At 46.9% G+C, this 23,183-nt stretch overlaps 1 protein-coding gene across 2 annotated transcripts in view; it reads left to right on the top strand.

Annotated features, from left to right (window-relative positions):
• Nucleotides 1-22,980, top strand: part of LOC116086632 (interferon-induced GTP-binding protein Mx1-like) — a 55,028-nt gene extending 32,048 nt beyond the window's left edge. For both annotated transcript variants that reach the window (XM_031364829.1, XM_031364828.1), the window contains 12 exons: nucleotides 8,326-8,518; nucleotides 9,908-10,045; nucleotides 10,942-11,096; nucleotides 11,350-11,488; nucleotides 12,862-13,060; nucleotides 14,079-14,157; nucleotides 15,190-15,312; nucleotides 15,665-15,806; nucleotides 17,111-17,269; nucleotides 18,634-18,710; nucleotides 19,575-19,808; nucleotides 22,039-22,980. In XM_031364829.1, coding sequence (XP_031220689.1) covers nucleotides 8,326-8,518; nucleotides 9,908-10,045; nucleotides 10,942-11,096; nucleotides 11,350-11,488; nucleotides 12,862-13,060; nucleotides 14,079-14,157; nucleotides 15,190-15,312; nucleotides 15,665-15,806; nucleotides 17,111-17,269; nucleotides 18,634-18,710; nucleotides 19,575-19,808; nucleotides 22,039-22,269 — 1,869 coding nt within the window. In that variant the 3' untranslated portion in view covers nucleotides 22,270-22,980. The remainder of the gene's footprint in view (nucleotides 1-8,325; nucleotides 8,519-9,907; nucleotides 10,046-10,941; nucleotides 11,097-11,349; nucleotides 11,489-12,861; nucleotides 13,061-14,078; nucleotides 14,158-15,189; nucleotides 15,313-15,664; nucleotides 15,807-17,110; nucleotides 17,270-18,633; nucleotides 18,711-19,574; nucleotides 19,809-22,038) is intronic.
• The last annotated feature ends 203 nt before the right edge of the window (nucleotides 22,981-23,183 follow it).

The raw sequence follows: 23,183 nt of genomic DNA, 5'->3' as shown, positions 1-23,183 counted from the left end.
AAAGTCTCTTGAATTCCTGGTGCCCAGTGCTACAGTGTCATACAGTTTGTCCCTCTGAACTTATGTGGGGGTGGGGGAATAAGCCCGAGATTCCCGGTACTGAGTACAGAGACTTGGTGTAATTGTGATCTTGAAAGGTGGAACTTTGTGAAATTGAGTCATTGAATGGGGGAGTCTCTATGACAGAGTCCTGGTGGCTTCATAAGGACAAGGAGAGAGGCCACACAGGGCTTAACATTCCTGACATGCTGAGATGTGGCCCAGGGATCCTGCTAGAGCCATGCCATGTCATATGGATCTTCTATTTCTAAAAGCAGGAGTCAATACAATAAAAACAAAAACAAAACCCTTTTCTTTAAAAAGCAGTCTGTTTCAGGCATTTTGTTATACTAACTAAAAGCCAACCAACATATACCCCAGCACAGCAGATATACCTTCCAGTGTCTGGAGAATAAAAACCAATCAGCCAAACAACAACGAAAGTCTAATCTCATTTCACAATGTTAGCTATTACTAACAGTAGGCCAGACAGTAGAGATTGAAACCAAAATGGCAAAGTACCCTATAAGTCACAGAAGTTGGTAAGAATGAAGTCACTGCATGGTCACTGCAAATCCTGTTTCTAATCTCCAGCAGTGTGACGCTCACCTCTCACCTCCACCCAGAACTGTGGCACCTCAGCACAGACTAAGACTGAACTTTCGAGGTGGAGGCTGGGGCTACTCTGCAGTTCTTTCAGGCTAGGCATCAGTAAAACAGCTTGCAGGCTCCTATAGGATGTCAGCCAGAGTGCAGGGGTCAACCCCAAGGCTACCACCCACTGATACCAGTCCAGTCCAGTTCTTTACCCTATATCCAGGGTTACTTTTCCTTGACACATCCTTTCCAGAGACCCCTCCCAGCACTGCTCTCTGATCACTTATCTGCTCCTCACCCCAGGTATTGCTACCTTTCTAAACGACTACCCTCTGATCCTAGATCTATTTCCCTGACTCTTTATTATTATTATTATTATTATTATTATTATTATTATTATTATTATTATTATTATTATTATTTGGCCTGAGTCCTGCACAATGTTCTCTTTCTCAGCATAAGACTGAACTGAATTTCTAAGACCCAAAGAGAAATGAAACTGAAACCAGAGTCTGAGGTGACTGGGAAATGCAAAAAGGAGGGGAAAAAGACAAAAGAAAAACCAAGGGCTTTAAAAACAATAGCTCAGTGCTAGGAGATGTGTGAGGTCCCTAAGTCTGCCTTCCCCATTATCCAAGCCTTCTTGAGCCACAGAAACCAGGCTTGGTTCTGCTCTCAAGAGCCAGTAGCCCAGGCACAGACAGCCTTAGGGCAGAGGTCAAGACCCTGTGACAGGGTCACAAGAGCAGCCTGGTGTCTGTCCTGCCAGTTCCCAGGGCAGGTAGCCCAGGGGAAGGGCTGCAGCAAGCAAGTCTTGTAAGACCCTGTCCGGCCTTAGTTTACCAGACACCTCCTGAGTGAATCACATGGAGCTTGATCGACGCAAAGAGCATGAGGATTTTTATTTCAGTGCACTGAGGCCGTCCCAGACTCTAAGGAAAGGAGGCAACCCTGCACAGCTTGTTCAGTGAGCTTTTATACAATTTTCAGGGCAGCAGCCATTAGACACAATGGGATTGATAGAACAGTGTGACTTTTTAAACTGACTGGTCTTTAGGGAATGAGGTGGCAAGGACTTCCCTTGTCTGAAGGTGGGCAAAGGTCCACCCTTTGGAATGTGTACCCACCCACAGGTAGTTTCTCACCCTGTGATCTGAGGAATGTTAATTAGCCTTTGAGTTCAACTACCTTCCTAAAGTTCCTGAGTTTACCTTATTAAGGAAATCCCTGGCCTCCAGGGTGTTTTTCTGAGATGTCCCTGTTTACTCTGATCTTACAGTCTAAGGGCTCTGAGGAGGACAGACTCGTACTTCCCTGAGCTGGGAGATGTTCTCTGCAGAGCAGAGCTGTCCTCTGGAGAATAGGGCAAGGTACAGCAGGCCCCAGAAGGCCAGCACCTGTCACCCTCACCAGCCCCGCAGCTGCAGTGTGCTCAGACCTCTAACCCTGTTGTCACAGGGACCCAGAAGAGCTGGCAGGGTTCCTTAGTGATTCCTGGTATGGTTTGTCTCTGACCCTTCCTAGTGCAGCTAGACTAATCCAGTGAAAAGAGAAAGTTAGCATAGGTTGTGTTAAACTGAGAGGAGGTCAGGCACAGGTGCAGCGCAGAGCTGGGAGGGTCCTGAGGGAAGGCAGGCAGCCATCTGAACTGGTGTCCTTATAGCATGCCTTGTATGCTGAGTCGACGCGATCAATTTCTGAACCTCAGGACCCAGCCAAGGTCCCCTCAGGGTGAGTTTCATTTCTGAGCTCCATTCCTATGTGGTAGGGGTGGGTTCGGGGCAGGCAGCAAGCTGAGGCCTTTTCACTAAGTTTCAATTTTCCTCTGGAAGGGGCGGAGCCAGCACCTTTTAAAGAGGTCTGAGCTCTGGCAGCTGCACACTCTGTCACCAAGCCAGGAGTGGTGAGTACTGCACAGGATTCTGAGCAGGGATACAGGATACGTTCTAAGGGGTCTTTGTAGGTATTGGTGAACACTGCAGGACATTTGTTGGTGCTGTTACAACAATGGGGACAGTGACAGTTTGTGTGTGGTGTGGTAGTAATGGGAAGGCAGCAAGCTCAGGTAATCAACTCTCCCTGGGAAGGGGTGGAGCCAGCACTGTTTAAAGACACTGGAGCCCAGAAAGCCAAGCACTCTGTCACTAAGCAGGAGACTGGTGAGTATCTAGAGGACACCCCTTAGCTCAGGGCAAGGATGCCTTCAGGTTCCTTGTGGATCCTGGGGGTCACTGTGGGACATTTCTCGGTGCTATTAAAATAAGGGGGTCAGTGACAGCACAGGTTGTCATGATTATAAAAAAGATAAAAAGATATTAAGATATGTTCTATGGGGGTGTGGTGAGATGTGGGGGAAGAGGAAGGGGATGTCTCAGCGGGCCCATGCCAAGGCATCTCTTCCCCCTGAGGGATCTGCCACACAACAGAGTTTATATAGGACATGGGGAGGGGAGTTAAGAGGGTAGTGGAGGCAGAGAAAGGCAGAGAAAGAGAGAGAGTAGAGAAGTAGAGGCTGGCCATGACCATGTAGAGAGAAGGGAGAAGGGAATGGAGTGAGGGAGGGAGCAAGAGGGCAAGAGGCAAGGGAGAGAAGCAGAAGTAAGAGAGAGAGGAGGGGGCAAGCAGCCCCTTTATAGTGGACCTGGCCTACCTGGCAGCTGCCAGGTAACTGTGGGGAGGAGCACACCTGGCTGTTGCCAGGTAACTGTGGGAGGAGCACACCTGGCTGTTGCCAGGTAACTGTGGGGAGGAGCACACCTGGCTGTGGCCAGGTAACTGTGAGGAGGAGCACACCTGGCTGTGGCCAGGTAACTGTGGGGAGGAGTACACCTGGCTATTGCCAGGTAACTGTGGGGAGGAGCATACCTGGCTGTTGCCAGGTAACTGTGGGGAGGAGCACACCTGGCTGTTGCCAGGTAACTGTGGGGAGGAGTACACCTGGCTGTGACCAGGATTAGACAGAATGCTAATACTGGTGGAGCTTCTGGGCTAGACACAGTGCCCTACCCAGCTGCTAGTTCTGGCAGCAATCCCAACCTTCAATTATCTCTGCTGGGAGGCAGCAGAAGAGGATGGGGTCCCAGGGCCTCCAGGATCTGGGGATAAGGCCTAGTAGATAAGAAGTTCCAGATCCCCTGCTGCCTAGGCCAGGGGTCCATGAGAAGGCAGATGGAGGTCTCTTGTTAAGGGTGGGAGGAAGCCAGGTGACCGAGGGGCAGGCTTTGAAGTGCAGACAGGAGCCTGCTTTGGGGACTCTGCTGGAAAGGCTGACAGAGGATCTGTGTAGAGAAATGCATCTGTCCAGGGTCTTCCTGGTCCCTAGACAGGACATGCTCTGGGTGGTCTGAGTACAAGTGTCCTTCAGACCTTTAATTCTCAAAGGCTCAACTGCAGGGGACATGGAAGACAGGAACCCTGGAGAGCAAAGGGTTCTTGAGTCTCTCTTGTGGCCACTTTAACACACCTTGATGGACCTGGGACGGCTCCCACTCTTAGCATCTCAGTATCAGGACAGGCATGGTAGTGGGTGGTTAGGGGTTCTGACAGTGAAAGGAGCTGGATTCTTCCCCCATGCTGTTCCTGTTTCTCACTAGGCTAATGATATATTCCCAACAGGGGAGCCCTGCTGGGGGAGCTTTGTCCAGAGTAAATGATATATAACACAAGAGGACCATTGGCAAATGTCCACTGTCTACTGTAGAGTGGAAGCATAGCAAACCACTTCAAGTACAGCAGGAATGGGCACAAACCTGCCTGGGTAGGAATGCTTAGAACCCAGCATACTTGTCATGTGCCTGATCCTAACCTTTCAATGAGGCAGGAACCTGCATGAAATGTTGTAGGGTGCCCTGCTGGTCTCTGTGCAATAGGATCTGCAGAGGGAAAGAATTAGGAGAAGGTGCAGAAGTGCAGACCCTGTTTGTTCGCCACAAATGGGGTGGTGCTGGAGCCAGGGCCACTTCCCCTTGATTGGAACAAGATGGAGATGGGTAGATAAGCTCACTTTAGACTGAAAGTGCAGCTGGCTTTCCTGGGCACTGAGTGGGCAGAAGTAGGTATAACCTCTGAGGTTGCTTTGCCTCAGGGATCCATCACATCTCAGAGGTGACTCAGCAGAGGTACACACACTTGTCATTTGCAGACAGAACCCGGTGCATACATAGCAGAGAAACAAAAACAAACAAGATGCCCCCAAAATCGTGTTGTAGACTGGTCATGTATAGCTCTTTGTCATGGGACACAAGCTCTGGGGACCTGATGGTGTCATAAGACCAACTAAAACAGCCATGGGACAACAGAGGAGGGTCAAGTGAGCCTTCATTCTAGAGCCTGAGATCTTCTGGAAGTAGGAGGTATTTCAAAGGCAGAGGTAGAGGGGGGGTAAGAGTTGTGTCTGAAGGAAACTTCTAGAGTGACAGACTCTATGAGTGGCTTTAGAATCACTCTTTTGTGATCACCCTCCTAATGCACACACAGAATGCATCCCCCTCTTCCAGAAGAGGGAATGATGGGTACTGCAGGAAGCACAGATCCCTGGGATGGACAGAGAAGGTGCAGCAGTTTCAGTATCGGTGTCTCCCATGTGTTTCTTAGACAAGTGCCTGACCCCAGTGGCAAGGCTTCCAGATTCTTCTTCATTAAACGCGTTATGTCCAACTAGAATCCACCTGGAAAGCATACAAAGTTGAGTTCCTAGAACGTCAAAAGGAAAGAGCTGATTTCTTCATCCAGTCACTGGATACCCAGTAAATATCCTGATACCTCTGAGGAGAGCCAAGCAATGGTGAGCTGCTATTGAAAGTTACTCTCCACAGGACATGAGCTGTGTCCACCTGAGAAGAGGGTGGGGCCTGCAGTTATATGCACATGTGGGATGCTAGAGAGGAGTAAAGGCTGCTCCTTCTCTGATGGAGTGGCTTTCTTGACTTTCTGAGGCAAGATGGAGATCTTGGTTAGCTGCTTACTTTGCTTAGACCAAGGTGAGAACAACAATCCATCTTTCTCCTTCACTGAATGCTGTTGGAAACATGGTCTTGGAAAGTAGGGGGTTATTATAGACTGGCAGAGTCCTGGGTGTGATATATTGTTCCTTCCTTGCATGGTTCAGTCTCTAGCCTTCCCTGTGAGTTCTTATTGTGATATTCCCTCCCTGGAGATGCCACATGGTAAATTTTCATTATTGTTGAATTTTGAAAGCTTTTTATATATTCAGGTACAAATCTTTGCTTAGATATATGCTTTATAAATATTTACTCTCTGTGGCTTATCTTTGAATTTTTTTCAAGCAAGTGTTTAGTTCTCATAAAGCTATATTTATTGAAAAGTTCTTTTTATTAATTTTGCCTTTGAATCTATGAAAGGGCTGTGCTAGCTAAATTGAAGTCAACTTGACACAAGCTAGAATCATCTGCGAAGAGTGAATCTCAATTGAGAAAATGCCCCATTAGAGGCCTGTGGCAAGCTTGTGGTGAACTTTTTTGGTTGATGACTGATATGGGAGGGCCCAGTTCTCTGTGGGCAGTGCAACCCTTTGGGCTAATAGTCCAAGGTTCTATAAGAAAGCAGGTGAACAAACCATGGTGAACAATCCACTAAGCAGCACTTCAACATGGCCTCTGCTTCAGTTTCTACCTCAAGGTTCCTGCCCTGAGTTCCTGCCCTGACATACTGATGGAATGTGATCTGAGAGTTGTAAGCGTCAGTAACCCCCTTCCTCTCCAAGTTGCTTTTGGTTGGTGTTTTATCATTATAGAAATAAATAACTAAGACAGTTTTATGAGTTTTCCACTAAAGTCTGTGATTGATCATGAATTCATTTTTATGACTTAGAGGTGTGAGTCTTTTTCTTTTAAGTATAGGACAGTTTTGCTCAACAAAAAGTCCTTACTTCCTTCACATTGCCTTTGCACCTTGTCTACACCAGCTTCATGTGGTGACTTTCGGGGTGGTGTAGTCTGCCTACTAATGGCCTGTTCTTTTCTGTGAAACACCATACCCTCTTGCTGCAGTTTTTCAACATCTTGGGACCAGAGGCTGCCATCCTCCCTCTTTGTGGTTCATTCAGAGCCATTTTGCCTGTTGGAGCAGAATTTAAGCCATTTATATTTAATATGATATGTTGTTGTTAGTTGAGAACACAGTGTTGTTGTCTGCTTTCTGTGTTAAGTTTCTGTTTCTGTTTCCCTCTTTCCTGATATTCTTTACCTTTTTGATTAAACAATATCTATCTATCTATCTATCTATCTATCTATCTATCTATCTATCTATCTATATATCTATAGTTTATTTCCTTGTTTTTGATACTGTGTAGCCCCAGCTGCCCTGAAATTCGCTCTGTAGACCAGGGTGGCCTTAGACCCAGAGAGATTTACCTCCCTCTGCCTCCCGAGTGCTGTGGCTGGGACTAAAGGGATGTGCCACCACTGACACCATCACCCAGCTTAAACACTATATTTTGTGAATGCAGTTCATGATCTCTGTTGACTGTTTGCTTTTTTGGTGTTTATAGTGTACATTTTTAACTTGATAGGTATATATCACTTCTGAATGACACAATACCACTTAATGTGTAGGAGGCATAATTTATAGGAATATGATTTTATGTGTTGTCAGCTTCCATCTGTCATGGTCAAACCCCCACAATGCATTGCTGTTGTTTATGTTTAGGTATCACTTAAGGATGGTGAATTCATAAGAAAACTAAAGCAGTTATCATGTATGGTGTTCAGTATGGATTCAGGATTCTTCTCCTGTCATTTTTCCTTTGCACACAGGATGCCTTCCACAGTTCCTGCAGTGCTGGTGTGCTGGGGCTGAATTTGTTTGAGTTTGAATATCTGAAAAAAAAACTGTGCATATTTAGTTACTATGTGTGTGATTTCATGAAAGCAGCACAGGAGAGAAAAAATAAGAGTAGGCAATAAGAATCTTATTTGGATCCCAAACTGACCATCACATTTTGGTTTTGTTACTCAACTCTCCAACTGTCTTAGTCAGGATTTCTATTCCTGCACAAACATCATGACCAAGAAGCAAGTTGGAGAGGAAAGGGAATCAGCTTACATTTCCACATTGCTGTTCATCATCAAAGGAAGTCAGGACTGGAACTAAGCAGGCCAGGAAGCAGGAGCTGATGCAGAGGCCACGGAGGGATGTTTCTTACTGGTTTGCTTCCACTGGCTTGCTCAGCTTGTTTTCTTCTTCTTGTCTTGTTTTGTTTTTTGAGACAAGGTTTCTCTGTATAGCTCTAGCTGTCCTGAAACTCACTCTGTAGACCAGGCTGGCCTCGAACTCAGAAATCAGTCTGCCTCTGACTCCCAAATGCTGGCATTAAAGGCATGTGCCACCACTGCCTGGCTCAGCTTGATTTCTTATAGAACTCAGGACTACCAGCCCATGGATGGCACCACCCACAATGGGTTCTCCCCTGCCCCATCACTATTTGAGAAAATGTCTTATAGCTGGATCTCATGGAGGCATTTCCTCAACTGAAGCTCTTTTCTCTGTGGTAACTCCAGCCTGTGTCAAGTAGACACACAAAACCAGCCAGTACACCAACTCTCTGTTCTCTCCTCTGTGTTGCTGTGCTTCGTAAGGATAGTGCCCTCTGTTTAAGTGCCCTGTCAGGGGAATGAACTCTGGAGCGTTTCCAGTGGACCATGACCTCACTCTTGCTTTCCCCTCATCTAGGATTCTGTGAACAATCTCTGCAGTCAGTATGAAGAGAAAGTGCGGCCCTGCATTGACCTCATTGACTCCCTGCGGGCTCTGGGTGTGGAGCAGGACCTGGCCTTACCTGCCATCGCTGTCATTGGGGACCAGAGTTCAGGGAAGAGCTCTGTGCTGGAAGCACTGTCTGGAGTGGCCCTCCCTAGAGGCAGTGGTGAGAGTTCAGTGTTTATTGCTCTACTAGACTGTGGGCCCCTCCCAGTTCTGGGTACACAGTAAGATGAAGATCAAGGTGTTGCTTCTCTTGGGGTTTTCCTCTTTGGCTTGTTGCTTCCTCTGTGCAGTCTTATAGTTCCTTCCTCTTACAAGGGCACCAGTCTCAGTTGCTAGGACTCCACCCATGCAGCTTCTCGAGCCCTTCACCAGCCTAAGTTACCTTCTTCCAGGCTCTGTATCCAACAGAGTCACTGTTGATGTGGCCAAGCATGTGGGCTAGGGGTGGGAGCAGCTTTCAGTTCCTCACACCAATTCATGTACATTTGTGGATTGTGTGGAATTTCAGTTTGTAGATGTGACTAAGTGCCTGGAACCACATGTGTTGTGATCTCTTTTTTGAGCCCCTCCATGAATGACCCATCCCCAAGACACATAAATGTTGGTGTGCAGGCTAGGGATGCTGTTTGAGCTGCAAGTCCCAGGAGGTCAGTGACTGCTCAGTGAGACCAGAGCTGAGCTGCTCTAACAGTGCAGATAAGATGTGACAGGCAGATAAGAATCAGCTGAAGTTTGTACTAGGGGACTGTAAAGCAGCCTGAAAGACATAGCGAGTGCACATGTAAGGGGTTAGTGGGAAATGCTTGCATAGGAATGACGCCTGATGCCTCCTGAGCTGGGGGGTGGGGGGTCCTAGTTTGCTTTCTGTTGCTGTGACAAAGACCATGACTAAAAGCAACTTGGGAAGAACAAGGTTTATTTGTTTTACTTGTCCTGATCACACTCTCTCATTGAGGGAAGCCAAGAGAAGAACTCAAGCAAGACAGGAATCTGGAAACAGGAACTAAAGCTGAAGCCATGGAGGCATGGAAGGATGCTGCTTACTGGATTGCTCCTCACGGTTTGCTTAGCTTGCTTTCTTATAGCACCCAGGATCACCTGCCCAGGGATGGCACCACCGACAGCGAACTGCCCACCTCTTCCATGTCAATCATTAGTCAAGAATAGGTCTCCTAGGCTTGCCAATTGCCCAGTCTGATGGAGGCATTTATCATTTGAATTTCCCTCTTCTCAGATGACTCCAGCTTGTGAGTTGACAAAAAACCCCTAATAGACACATAGAGCAGCACATCGCGAGGAAGCAGTGAGCCTCCAGCCCTTGGTAGCTTTCAAACCCAAATGCATAAAAATTACCCAGTTCCCAATAGGCCTAGGATCAGCCTGCACTGAAGGCATCATGGGTTAGGGTTAGGCTTAGGCTTAGGCTTAGGGTGAGGCCTGAGAGGGTTAGGTTTTCATTGTTTTCAGATGAGTGTGTGAGATGTTGAGGGCCATCCATCCAAGGCCTTTTATGGCAGAGCCCAAGACTGATGTGGCTGTTGCCTCTTAGGTATCGTTACCCGGTGCCCTCTGGTGCTGAAACTGAAGCAACTCAAGAAGGCAGCAGAATGGAGAGGCAAGGTCATCTATAAGGACACCGAGATTGTGATCTCACACCCCTCACTGGTAGAAAGGGAAGTCAATAAAGGTATGTACATGCATACATTAGCTCCTTGCTCATGGACAGGGCGTCCCCATGATGTTCACACTCTCTACTTTCCCGGCCTTCCCACACTTGAGCCCTTGTGCTCTTGAACATCACCATTTAACTTCCTGACCTCATTTAGGGCACATGGCCATTGGAATGACTAAACCCTGTTACACATGACCACTTGTGTTTCCAGCATGCTTTCTTAATCAGAAGAAAACATCAGAAACACACTGCTGCTGTTGAGCAGAGTACGGTGATATTAGTTAAGGTCTGGATGTGAGGGTTTCTACCCTAGCTTCTATGACTAGGGGAGGGGGGAGGAGCTGAATGCAATCTATGGACAGACAGACACCTGCAGGCAGAGGAATGATCCTGTCTAGGATGAGCTCATTGCTCTTTGGATGTCCGTTCATGTTTTAGGGATTCCCCGAACTTTCACCTTCTTTATGGATTCCTTTGGATTTCACTGTCCTCAATGTGCACACATGGCTCTCCCTAACAGTGCCAGTAGGGTCCAAAGAAGAATGTTCCTCTCTGCACAGATCAGCTTCCTCACCTTTTGGCAAATAGGAAACAGAGAGAACTCAGGAAGGGGCAGAAATAATGTGTAAAACACCTGTGGCCTACATCTAGCAATCTACTTCTAGTCAGAGCCCATTTTCTCAAACTCTGGAACCTTCCAATATAACCTAATCTTATAGGGACTACAATCTTCCAATATAGGAACATTTTAAGGGTAGCATTTCAATATGACTAAAACCTGTTACACATGGCCACTTGTGTTTCCAGCATACTCTCTTAATCAGAAGAAAACATTACAACATATTTCCCCAAAAGTCTCTGGAATGAGATGTGCTCCTTAAACTTCCATGGGATTTCTTTTTCATCTCCAGCCCAGAACTTGATTGCTGGGGAAGGGTTGCAGATTAGCTCTGAGCTCATTAGCTTGGAGATCAGCTCTCCACATGTCCCAGACCTGACTCTGATTGACCTGCCTGGTATCACAAGGGTGGCTGTAGGTGACCAGCCAGCAGACATCGAATACAAGGTGAGACTCTAGACACACTAGGCTGCAGAGGTTCTGGGTTATGTCCAGAGCTATGTCTAAGAGAGATGTTGTGGAAGTGAAGTAAGAATGGATGACAGACTTACCATGACCTCCATGTCTGATGGAGACAGGGAAACAGATGGGTGCAGTCTATGGAGGCCAGGGCCTGAACCCTGAAGCAAGTGGATGGTCAGGACCATCTCATTCTTGATCCTGCCTCCATAATTAAGAGTCACCATCTCATTTCTTACAGATCAAGAGACTCATCAGGACATACATCCAAAAACAGGAGACCATCAACCTGGTGGTTGTCCCCAGCAATGTGGACATTGCCACCACAGAGGCCCTGAGCATGGCTCAGGAGGTGGACCCTGAAGGGGATAGGACCATAGGTAAGGAGAGTGGGAGATAACAGAGGTGTGTGAATGCAAGTGAGACACATCTCCTGGATCCAGATGGACCAAGCTCAGGGTCCAACTGAAGCCAGAGACAGGGATCCCCTCATGTTGCAGATAGCCCTGGGGCTAATTATATTTGATGTTAATTCCATTCTCCTGAGAGGGGCTGCAAACAAGGAATGAGTCAGCATTCAGGTGATTTCCTATAAACCTTCTTCCCACCTTAATTTATAAAATAAAGGCTAGAGCCGGTGATTGGGCCGAGAAAGAGGAGAAGGCAGAGCTGAAAGTTTGGGGAGAAAAGGAGAGAGAGAGAGAGAGAGAGAGAGAGAGAGAGAGAGAGAGAGAGAGAGAGAGAGAGAGAGAGAGAGAGAGAGAGAGAGAGAGAAAGGATGACAGAGGATGAGGTGGAAGGAAAGCGGAGCAGAAGCACGTGACCTGGAGAAACTGCAGGTTATAAGGGGTCTCTATAGATGGGGAAGATGGTAGTATAGTGGTAGATCTGCCCAATCTAGGCCCACAGCTTGCATTCATATTAATTGAGTTGTGTTTTCATTGCTGGGGCATTGCTTTGGGTTGGAGATTTACCTCAACACCCTCATCTCATCTCCCTGGTAGAAGAGGCATGAGGAGCCAGAGGTGGACAAGCACAGGGAGGAAATCATATCTGCTGAGACTCATTGGGCCAGGAGCCATGGTAAAGTCCATGGCAGAGTGAAGAATGAACAACTGTTGTCTGGGTGGTAGCCATGGAGAGGTGCTGAGGAGTCTGCAGCTGATAGAGGGGGCCTCACTGTCTTCATAAGGCCAGTACACAAGTCTCTGTGGGTGGGTTTCCACTTTGCATGGGATCTCTAGTTGACCCTCAGCCAAAGATGGTATCTTAGTCAGGGTTACTATTGCTGTGATGTAACCATAACCAAAAAGCAAGTTGGGGAGGAAAGGGTTTATTTCAGCTTACACTTCCAGGTAACAGTCCATTACAGGGAAGTCAGAGCAGGAACTCAAATAGGGCAGGAACCTCAAGGGAGGAGCTGATGCAGAGGCCATGGAGGGGTGCTGCTTACTGGCTTGGTCAGCCTGTTTTCTTGTAGAAACCCAGACTGCCAGTTCAGGGATGGTACCAACCACAATGAACTGGGCTCATTTCCATTAATCACTAGTTAAGAAAATGTCCTACAGACTTATCGAAGCATTTTCTTAATCGAGCTTCTCTCCTGTCAGATGACATTAGCCTTTGTCAAGTTGGTATAAAGCTATCTAGCACAGATGGGAAGACACCTTGGGCTGCTGGTGGCCAGTGAGAGTGATGTTTCTCACTGCCCTAGGACAGTGTGTGTCCTCTGATCTCAGTGCCTGATCTACAGGGATCTTGACCAAGCCTGATCTGGTGGACAGAGGTGCTGAAGACAAGGTTGTTGATGTGGTGCGGAACCTGGTGTGCCATCTGAAAAAGGGCTACATGATAGTCAAGTGCAGGGGTCAGCAGGACATCCAGGAGCAGTTGAGCTTGGCTGAGGCTCTTCAGAATGAGCAAGTCTTCTTCAAGGAACACCCACACTTCAGGTGCCTCTGTTATGCTGTCCCATACACTTAAAATTGCTGGAATTGCTGGTTAAGACCTGACCTGACATGTGGAGAGAGAGAGAGAGAGAGAAAGACAGAGAGAGAGAGAGAGAGAGAGAGAGAGAGAGAGAGAGAGAGAGAGAGAGAGAGAGAGAGAGAGAGAGAGAGAGAGAGAGAGAGAGAGAACATTATGGTGCACATGTGGAAATCAAAGGATAAATTGTGGAATTAGCTTTCTTCTTAGTGAACCAAGGTGGAGGCAGGATTGATGTCACATAATAAAGGTTGGAGGGAGGTACCTCTACCTAGTGAGCCATCTTGCCAGCCCTTACCAATTAATTGACCAGTGCATTAATTCAACCCAGGTAGGAATGTGCTGTTACTCATGGAGAAGCACCACCTCCCTGCTGCCTTATACGTTCAAGAGTGGTAACACTCCTCATGAACACAGATTTGGATTCCATGGGAACAGTGTGGCTTCCCTTCATCAGTAGCTGATGGCTTATGCCCTTTCTTGGGCCAGGTTGTATCTCCATCCATTTTCCCATCATTTCCTATCACATGCATATGCAGACATGTATGTCAGTGTATGAAGACTGGGATCTATACTTATGTGTAGCCTATATGGAAAAGTATACATATATTAATGTATACTATACATATGTATGTTAACTTACAACACATGGAAGGATGTGTTGCATACTTGTATGTGTGTTTGTGTATATCACACGTGGATGGGGATATGTATGCTATAACATAACTGTAGTTGTGTAGATGTGCTTTGTGATGAGCAGATTTTTCTCTGATTATTACATGAACTGAGGGGGATCATTGTAGTCCACTGTGGAACTATCCAAGCTCCCTCCCCTGTATCATACCACAAACCCACTTCTAAGTACTCCATGAGCACCAGTCTGAAGGTATTCCATTCACTGCTAGTACCCAAACCTCCCCCACCCCAGGCTGTAGATTTGTTTTCTGGCCAGGTCTGATGGGACCCTCTCTCCTGTCCCCTCAGAGTTCTTCTGGAGGATGGGAAGGCCACAGTGCCCTGCCTGGCAAAGAGACTGACCACGGAGCTCACCTCCCACATCTGTGTAAGCAGCGGCAGCTGTGTGTTCCTCAAGCTAAACCAGGATTGGTATAGTCCCAGGCACACAAGCTAGTAGAGATTCCTTTGGCACAGACATGTTATGTTTGGGAATTGATGACTCCAGCATTAGAATGTTTTGTGCTGGTTCCTACTGCTGTCACCCTGAGTTCTTGGTGGCATGGCTGTGATCACCTCACTCTGGGGTTGACATGGGAGCTTGAGTTCAAGAAGGGCTCTTCAGAGAGAAGCCATGTTCACTCTTCTCTGACCTGGTGGAGTTTGTGTCTCTAAATGCCTTAGTTCTCCACCTGTGGAGTGATTTAGTTAGTTGTCAAACCTGCTTGAAGACTGGCTGTGGGCAGATGCTCAGCAGGGATCTTCTTCTCATCTTCTTCTCCTGGGCTCTTCCTCTGTTCAAAGTCTTCTTGCAGCTCCCAGGATTCAGGTAGAGATCAGTGCACCCACTCCCACCTCCCAAGGAGGTGCTCTTTATTGACCTTCTCTGGGCCTCTCTGATGTAGACAGAGATGGATTCTCATTGAGCTTTATGCCTCAAGCTGCCTGGGAACAGCAGAACTATGCAGACTGTGGAAGACAACCCAAGAGTAGAGGGATCTCATGGAGTCCAGTTGCTCTTGTTTTAGAAGCTACTAGGAAATACTCTGTGGGGTCTCTCTGTAAGACTTCATGTTTTGATACATAAAGAACTGCCCCTGGCTTATTGTTTTAAGTAAAAACCATGTATAAGTGGGTAACATTATGAAGTTGTATGTCCAGGACTGGTGTCTGGGTAGACTTAGGTGGAAATGGTATGTCTAAAACACTAGTGTGCACCAGGGAAATCTTCAGAGGCTGTCAGAATATCACACATATTCTCTGTGGCGGCACAAACTCATATCTGCGGAGGCTCCTGGCTGAGGAGACAGAGTGAGGGGACGGGCTGCTCACGTCACAGCTATGCTTCTGAGTAGGCTTGGAGCCTCCTTCACATTCCCAGTCTATATTTGCATACCCCACTCATTTCTTTCCACTTCAGAAATCACTGCCACTATTGGAAAAACAAATAAATGAGAGTCGTCAGAGTGCGAGTAAGGAGCTGCAGAAGTTTGGTGCAGACATACCAGAAGATGACAGCAAGAGGATGTCCTTTCTGATAAATGTGAGCATCAGTTTGTGACTCCCGTGGAGGATTCCTGCATCACTCTCTCACAGGGATCTCTTGGGTCCTCCTTCTTCTAAGACTGACAGAAACACATTCTGTCCAGCAGTATTACTGCAAGGGGACAAGAACTGATGAGTGGAACCAGGGTGAAGGTTTCAGGGACTGTGCAATGTGCTCTATTCACCCACACTGGCAGGAGAGCCCTCCTTCAGGATCCAAAAGGGGAGGGGAAGGGAGAGGCTGGGATTTCCTGACACCCAAAGACTTTTCTTCCCATTATGCAACCCTCAAAGTATACATGTTTTTTTTATCCAACTGGTCTTATATATATGAATTACCTCCTTCACAGAAAATCAATGTCTTCAACAAGGATATCACGACTTTGGTACAAGCACAGGAAACCATATCAGGGGGAAACAGCCGGTTGTTTACCAAACTTCGAGATGAATTTTTTGCTTGGGATGCTTTTATTGAGCAACATTTCAAAGAAAGTGAGTGTCTGTTTGGGTGGGTACACTTCATCCTTTCGTAACTTGAATTCGATCTCTAAAGGTAAAGGGCTCTTCTACAGTTCAAGGTCAAGGCACCAGAAGATGAGGTGTCAGGTAAGGGCTCAGTCTCTGCTCTCAAGATGGCACCATCTAGCCCGGTTCTTGTGTGAGGAAGATGGGAACCATCTTCTTCTGCCCTTTATTCTGAGGACACACATTTCTGTGATGGTGAAGCCAGGATGTCCTGGTCACTTCTGAAAGGCCCACCTTTAATGCCAGCACAATAGGGATGAAGTTATGGACTTGGGGGCATGCTACTCCCACAGCAGTGACTCTAGGAAAGACCTCAGACCTGGGGTTTGGAGGACACTTGGGAGTATTAGGCTGAGAGTGAGAATGGCTGGAGTGTGGGCACAGGAGCCATATTTGCTCTGCTTTGAGTCCCAGACCCCAGGCTACCTTTCCTTGATTCTTAAGAAGGTCTAGTGAAAAATGAAGGTTAATCATTATAGTTAACCACAGCTTCTAGAAGGATCTATGTTCCTTGAGTACAGAGCAGATGTACATGGTGTATATATAGGTATACAGAAAGCACAGCCATGACAACTGGGCTGGAGAGAGGGAAGAGAGGGAAGAATTGATTAATGATGAGGTTGGTAGTTCCATAAGGTAAGAGAAAGGTGTCAGAAACCTGCAGTTTGGATCATAGCAAAGACCTGTGATATGCTAGAAGTCATTGGCAGGTCCATGGTAAATGAGTCCTATTGCCTGTGAAACGCCAACATTTCCAATGAGACTGCCTTCCTGTCTGAGAGGGAGAGCACACAGTCAGGTCTTCACAAAGGAAGCCTTGGGAAGGTCTGTGCCTGATGGGTCATCTCTCACAAATATTGTTCTGGAAATAGGGAGAGCAGCTAAGCATTTTGTTTTGTGCACACTTGGGCCATCCAGATGCTTACCCGCTTATCCTGCAGCCCCTGATTCAGAGCACTGCCTCGTCCCACAGTGTGCTTTGACCCCTCTGCTCAAATCCAGATGGACCCATAAACCCTCATATACAAGGTTGTTCTGTAGTCATGGCTTCCTCTGCTGGTCATGGTTTCCTCTTGCTGGATCCTGTTTTCACCTTTGATTCAACTGAGGGAAGTGACCTTTGACACGTTTCCTTATTGTAGTTTCAGAGGAACAGATCAACATTTATTTCATTTAATTTTTTTCACTGGTACTCATCTTTTCAGAAAGACTAGAGTGGAGGGCTTTTATTCTTATGGTTTTTGCAAAAACATTTTTTTTCCAAACCCTAGGTTCTCCTGAGATACATAGCAAGATGAAAGAATTTGAAAATCAGTATCGTGGCCGGGAGCTGCCAGGGTTTGTGGACTATAAGGCATTTGAGAACATCATTAAAAAGCAAGTCGAAGCCCTGGAAGAGTCCGCTGTGAATATGCTGTGCAGGGTCACTGGTGAGTAGTGTTCTGGGTCACTGGAGAATGCTACACAAGGTTACTGAAGAACCCTGCACAGGGTCACTAAGCAGTACTGTACTGGGTTGGTGGTGAACGGTGCGTAGGGTCACTGGGAAATGTGCTTTAATCATACTTATCATTTTATTTCTGGGGTAGAAGACATTAGCACCTCAGGGCAGTGCTACACCTCAGAGTGGCCCTCTTGAGCTGGTTCTAGGTAGGTGGCCGGTTTTCTGTGCTCCAGATGCCACGGTGGCATTCAGGAATTCAGTGTGTTCTGACCCTGTGGGCAGAGGAATGTGCTGTCAGAAGACAGAGTCACCTAACTCCCTAGGTCCTTACTTTGATCCTGGAAAAAGCACAGCCAGAGTCGTTCATGCGAGATGAAGCTGGTCCTTACCCACTGAGGGGCTTCTGCCTTAGGTTTCCTCTCCCTGTGTAAGCAGCAGCCCTGATCCTGGGCTCAGCACCAACTTACTTTTAGGTCCAGCTGAAGTCCCCTTGAACTTCACCTACTTCCTGCACCGCTGACTACCTGGAGTTGGTGCAGAGCCCATTAAGTCCCAAGAGGCTGTCCCTCAATACAGCAACACTGTCAGAGCCAATCAACTGCTCTCTTGGTTGACCCTCTGAATTCTTGCAACCCTCTCCTTAGAGTTGGTGATCACAGAACTTGGGAACAAGCTTCACTGACATTGTGTATCACGTGGAAATTACAAAGGACCCTTCCATGGCTTTGAATCCATAACAAAGAGTGGTGACTCTCAGAGTAGGTCAGCTGGCAGCCCTTAGCAGGTGTTCCAGGGTGTGCCCTGTGTACCGTGGCTGAGGAATTTGTGTTAGACTGTGGTTCTCCCAGAACATCCTGTGGTTCTGTCAGGTGATTGTGTCTACAACTATCCTGCATGATATAGAGGCTTTAGTCACTTATATGACAACTTTCACAGACAGAAGTAAATTCTCCAGAGGAAAGTTCACTTTCTGGTTTTGATTAATAACTCTTGGGTTCATTTCATGCAGATAAACAGGCATGTAGGGTTCACAGGCAGGAATGAGATGGAGGCAGCAGGTTTTTACAAGGAAGTGCTATATTTATAATTTGCTAGAAATATCCCTGGAACCTGATTAGGATACAGGGCATAAGCCATGACAAGAGATAGAGAGAGTTCAGATACTTGCATAGCTGCTGAGCCATGGAACACACCCTCCCCTGTCTTCACAAGGGGAAGAGGCAAAGACAAGAGAGGGAACAAGAAGAAAATTGGTTTTTAGTCACATTAACCTTACTTTCCTTCCTGGTCTATTCATAGTATAGATGGTCTTGTCAATATTGAACTTTTTTTTTTTTTCTCTTTCATCAGAGATGGTCCGAACTGCCTTCATAAAGGTGTCATCAAACAATTTTGGTAATTTTTCAAACCTCCACTATACTGCTAAGGTAAATCCAAATACATTTTATTTTTAAGAGAATAATAAATAAGCATGACATGGAACCAGATTTCTTGGTTTGAGACCTTTCCAACTTTCTTGTGTCTGTTAAGAGAAGTGAAGACTCAAATATATATTCATGTCTTCAAGACAATGTTACAGGTCTTCTGATTAAAACAGGTTTGAGAACAGAAAGAGGGAAAGGGATGAATTCAGAGACCCGAGGTCCAGAAAGCCTTGTCAGACAGAAGCATGTCTGACAGGTAGAGAAAGCGGCCCTAACTTTGAATACTCCACAGAAACATGAAATATAATCAAAATGGGAGGAACCTGTTTGCCGTTCTTGACACTCCTTGAGAGATGTTTACTTATGACCTAGTGCATAGCAGGAACAGCTTGACGGAGGGTTTGCTCTGGCTTACAGTTTGAAGGGATGCAGTCTGTGATGCCAGAGAAGGCTGAATCCTCCACTCAGCTCTTTGTCCTTTTTACTTACTCCAGAACTCCAAACCATGGGATAGTATTGCCCCAATAGGGCGGGTCTTCCCATCTCATTTAAACCTCTTTGGAAACATTGTCATACTTAGTGCTAGTTTCCTAAATGATTCTAAATTCAATCAGGTTGATATTAGAGATTGAGTCTCGCAGCTGGGGGGAAACTCACATCTGGCTCAGGCTTCCCCTGGTTCCTACCCTTAGCTGGTAGAATGGCATGGAGAAGCTGAGCAAGGAGGTCCTGGGGCTCTTCCCACGTGATACCTGTGTTTGGTCTTCCCAGGTGGTCTGATTTTCATGGATGCATCAGGCAGCCTGTGTTTTTACCCTCTGTTGTGCCTTTCTTGAAGGTTGTTGACTGTATTTCTCCCCCCCGCAGTCCACAATTGAAGACATAAGATTAAACCAAGAAAAAAAAGCTGAGAAACTGATCCGACTTCACTTCCAGATGGAACAGATTGTCTACTGCCAGGACCAAATTTACAAGGAAGCCTTGAAGACAATCAGAGAGGAGGAGGCAGAGAAAGAGAAGACTAGGAGGCTAAATAACTCTCAGTTTCCTCAAAAGGAGTCGACTAGCCCAGAGATGAGCCAGCAGGAATGCTTCTACCAGGTAAATGCAGGAATGCTTCCAGCTGGGCTCCCATCCCATTCCCTCTCCTTCAGGGTGCCTTTCCATGTAGGGGTATGGTGTAAGTTAGTCACAGCAGATTCCTGAGGCCAGGGGGATTCCTTCCTCACTGGGAATGTCAGTCTTTGCAACTGACTGTCTGAGGCCTCTGCCACAAACGGGGTGGGGGTGGGTGGGGGGGTAAAGGGGTACAGGGGTAGGGCTGTGTTTTACCACCCAGGGTCAGCTGGCCAGGTTCCATAACTCACTTTTACAGTATGAGCCCCAGAGAGACCTAGCTCAGTAGTGGGAGGGCTATTTCCCCAAACTATGTTTGTTTTATTTTAAGCAGACTTTGCCTTTCTAGATTTTAGCAAAGTTCCTAGGATCTTCTTGTCCCTCTTAAGCCACTTCAGAGTGGCAATTTAAAAATTAGTAATTTATCCAGGCAGTGGTGGCGCACGCCTTTAATCCCAGCACTTGGGAGGCAGAGGCAGGCAGATTTCTGAGTTCGAGGCCAGCCTGGTCTACAGAGTGAGTTCCAGGACAGCCAGGGCTACACAGAGAAACCCTGTCTCGAAAAACAAAAACAATAACAAAAACAAAAACAACAAAAAATTAGTAATTTATTCTTTTAAGGCAAGGTCTCGTTCTATAGCTTAGTCAGCTTTGGAATTCATCTGCAAAGCTTAGGGTGGCCCCAGATTCCTGTGTGTGTGTGGGGGAGCTCCTGCCTCAGACTCCCAAGTGCTTCAGAATTTCACTACACCTCTAACCTACCTGGACGTCTTAGTTTTCAGTATCAAGCAGGCTCAGGTACAGGCATGTGTCCTTGGAGGATATTCTATTGCTCACTTTGAAAGGCTCTGTGGCTATGTGTACCTCTGCCCTGTACACTGGGTTTTCTAGGTGCTTGGTTGGTAACTGTTCAGTATGTCAGGGCCAGCGTGGTCTTTTCAGGGTAGCACCAGTGTGGGTCCAGTGTGCCATGCAGGCCGGCTTTCTAGGACCCCATAGCTTACTTACCTTCTTTGTTTTAATTCTGGTAAAGCACGCACAACATAAGCCTTTCCAGCTCAACCACTATTTGGCGTCACAACTTAGAGACGTTAAGAACCTTTATATTAGCACTATGGCCTTCCAGAACATTTCATTTGCCACAAACAACATTGCCTCCATTAAATATTGCCTCCAGTTTTCTCCACCCCCGGCTGCCACCTTTTTAGTGTCTGGGAGTCTGACCACTCCAGGGATCACTTATATCAGTATATTCCCATCGCAGAGTACCTGTCCTTCCTGATTGGCTCATTTCTTAAAGCATAATGAAAAGGCCTCTGCATGTTGTAGCCGAAGTCAGGGGTTTGTGTCTGCAGGTATCAGCCCCTCCTTCCCAGCTGTGGCCCTGTCTCCTCTTGAGGTGTCCATATCTGGATGTCTGTCTGAGGTGCTCATTTCCCTGCATCCCTAATCTCTCTTTCCCACTTTCATTTGGAGAGGAGCCACATTCCGGTGGTCTTTGGTCCTAAAATATACCTATGCTGCCTGTAATCTTGCAATATGTCCCCAAACTGTCAACTAGGCACTTATGATCTGCTTAACTTCCTTTTACTCCATCTTTCGGTGTAAATTGTGAAAGGTGAATTGGCTTAACCATCCCAGAGGTTATGGTATCTGCATCCCAGGGAAGGAGACTGAGTCTCAGAGAATTACCTTCCTTGCAGAACCATCAATACTGAATATTTAAGACAGTACCCTGTCTCAGGAGAGGGAGAGTTGGGTATACTGTGGGGCTGGGGGGAGAATCCTCCCCCCAACCCCACCCCCTGCCAGTTGGAGACTGACTTTCCCTAGGGCTAACTCAGGGCTCAGCCTGGGCTTTTGTATAACCCTGCTCCCTGCTGCTGAGAGGTCTGGGGCTTTATGAAGACAGAGGCAGTCAGTAGAGAGACCTGTCATTTGCAAATGGAATTGGCCTATCTATAGACTACCTTCCAGCTCATTTTACCCTTTTCTATTGAAGACCCAACCACTCGATGTTCAGGGAAGCTAGTAGGCAGATTCCAACAATGTGATACCTGTCCAGGTCATGCTCTGTCTGTTTGCTAAGGGGGGCTGAGACCTTGCATCATGCGCCTGTTAGGATATCCATCCTTGGAAATAGGGATCTTCCTGGAACTCATAGGAGATCTTTCTTTCCACTTTCAACCCCTTGTGACTTGTCCCTTACTTCCAGGAGTGCAGAAGGAACATTGGGAGACAGATCCCTCTGATCATCCAGTACTTCATCCTGAAAACATTTGGAGAGGAAATGGAGAAAGCCATGCTTCAGCTTTTACAGAACACCCATAAATGCAGCTGGTTCCTGCAGGAGCAGAATGACACCAGAGAGAAGAAGAAGTTCCTGAAGAGGCGGCTTTTAAGGCTGGATGAGGCTCAGCGGAAGCTTGCCAAATTCTCCGATTAATCCGGCTAGCTATGTGGCTTTCCTGGTAGCTGAGCAATGATCCTTTAGCTGCTTACCTTATGTTAGTATGTTGCCTTTAGGCTGTGGAAGCAAGAAGCCCTCTGCAAACTCTAAGGAGATGAGGAAAGAGAGCTACGGAGAGTCACTCTACTTCAGCAGTAAGATGTGACCTCAAAGCACAGGAGGGTGGCACCTCTCAGGATCCTTCCTGCTCCTAACTCTGCATTTTCTTTGTCAGGAGGATGCACCTCAGAAGGGACGACTTCTAGTTTTGTACTGTCTTGTCTGGAAGCAGTGCAAGAGGTGCCACAGAGTCCCGGTAGGACAGCTCTTTGTAGGCATCCATTTTTTTTGGAACCTACTTTTAACAAGGATTCAACCTCTCTTTTAGCCTACCACCCATCAGAGGTAGTTCTTTGGGGACGAGCTCGATCTTCTTGGGCAGCAGTTCAGTCGCATAGCAAACACCAAATATGACTCAGCAGCTGCAGACCAGTCCTCTAGGCAGGCAGACACCACACACAAGCAGCGGCTATGACTACAGTCCAGTTCTTTTCTACAGGCAGAAACCAAACACGAACCAGCAGCTGTAGTTCAATCTTGAAGAAAGCTTGCCAGCTAGCCTGAGGTGAGGCTGTGGAAGCGACAAGCTGCTGCAGGAACCTCACAAGTAGTTCTTAGGTGAGTTTCTCTCATTGGCGGTGTTACCACAAGTTGAGCTCAACATCACTATGTCAGGCGAACCATTACACACATGCTGTTAGTGAAGAATAGCTAGGCGGAGCAATCAAACCAATGCTCAGTTGCTCATCTCCTACTCTTTGTGAGGGCATATTTATACTCCTTCATCATGAGTCCTTTCATGTGTTTGCAATATCATATCAAAACATTCTTTCACCTGTGTCTGCTTCAGG

The sequence above is a fragment of the Mastomys coucha genome, unplaced genomic scaffold (genome assembly GCF_008632895.1).
Source record: "Mastomys coucha isolate ucsf_1 unplaced genomic scaffold, UCSF_Mcou_1 pScaffold12, whole genome shotgun sequence".
Classification (NCBI taxonomy): Eukaryota; Metazoa; Chordata; class Mammalia; order Rodentia; family Muridae; genus Mastomys; species Mastomys coucha.
The sequence above is the reverse complement of the archived record's forward strand: the minus strand, read 5'-3'. Positions and strand labels throughout refer to the sequence as shown.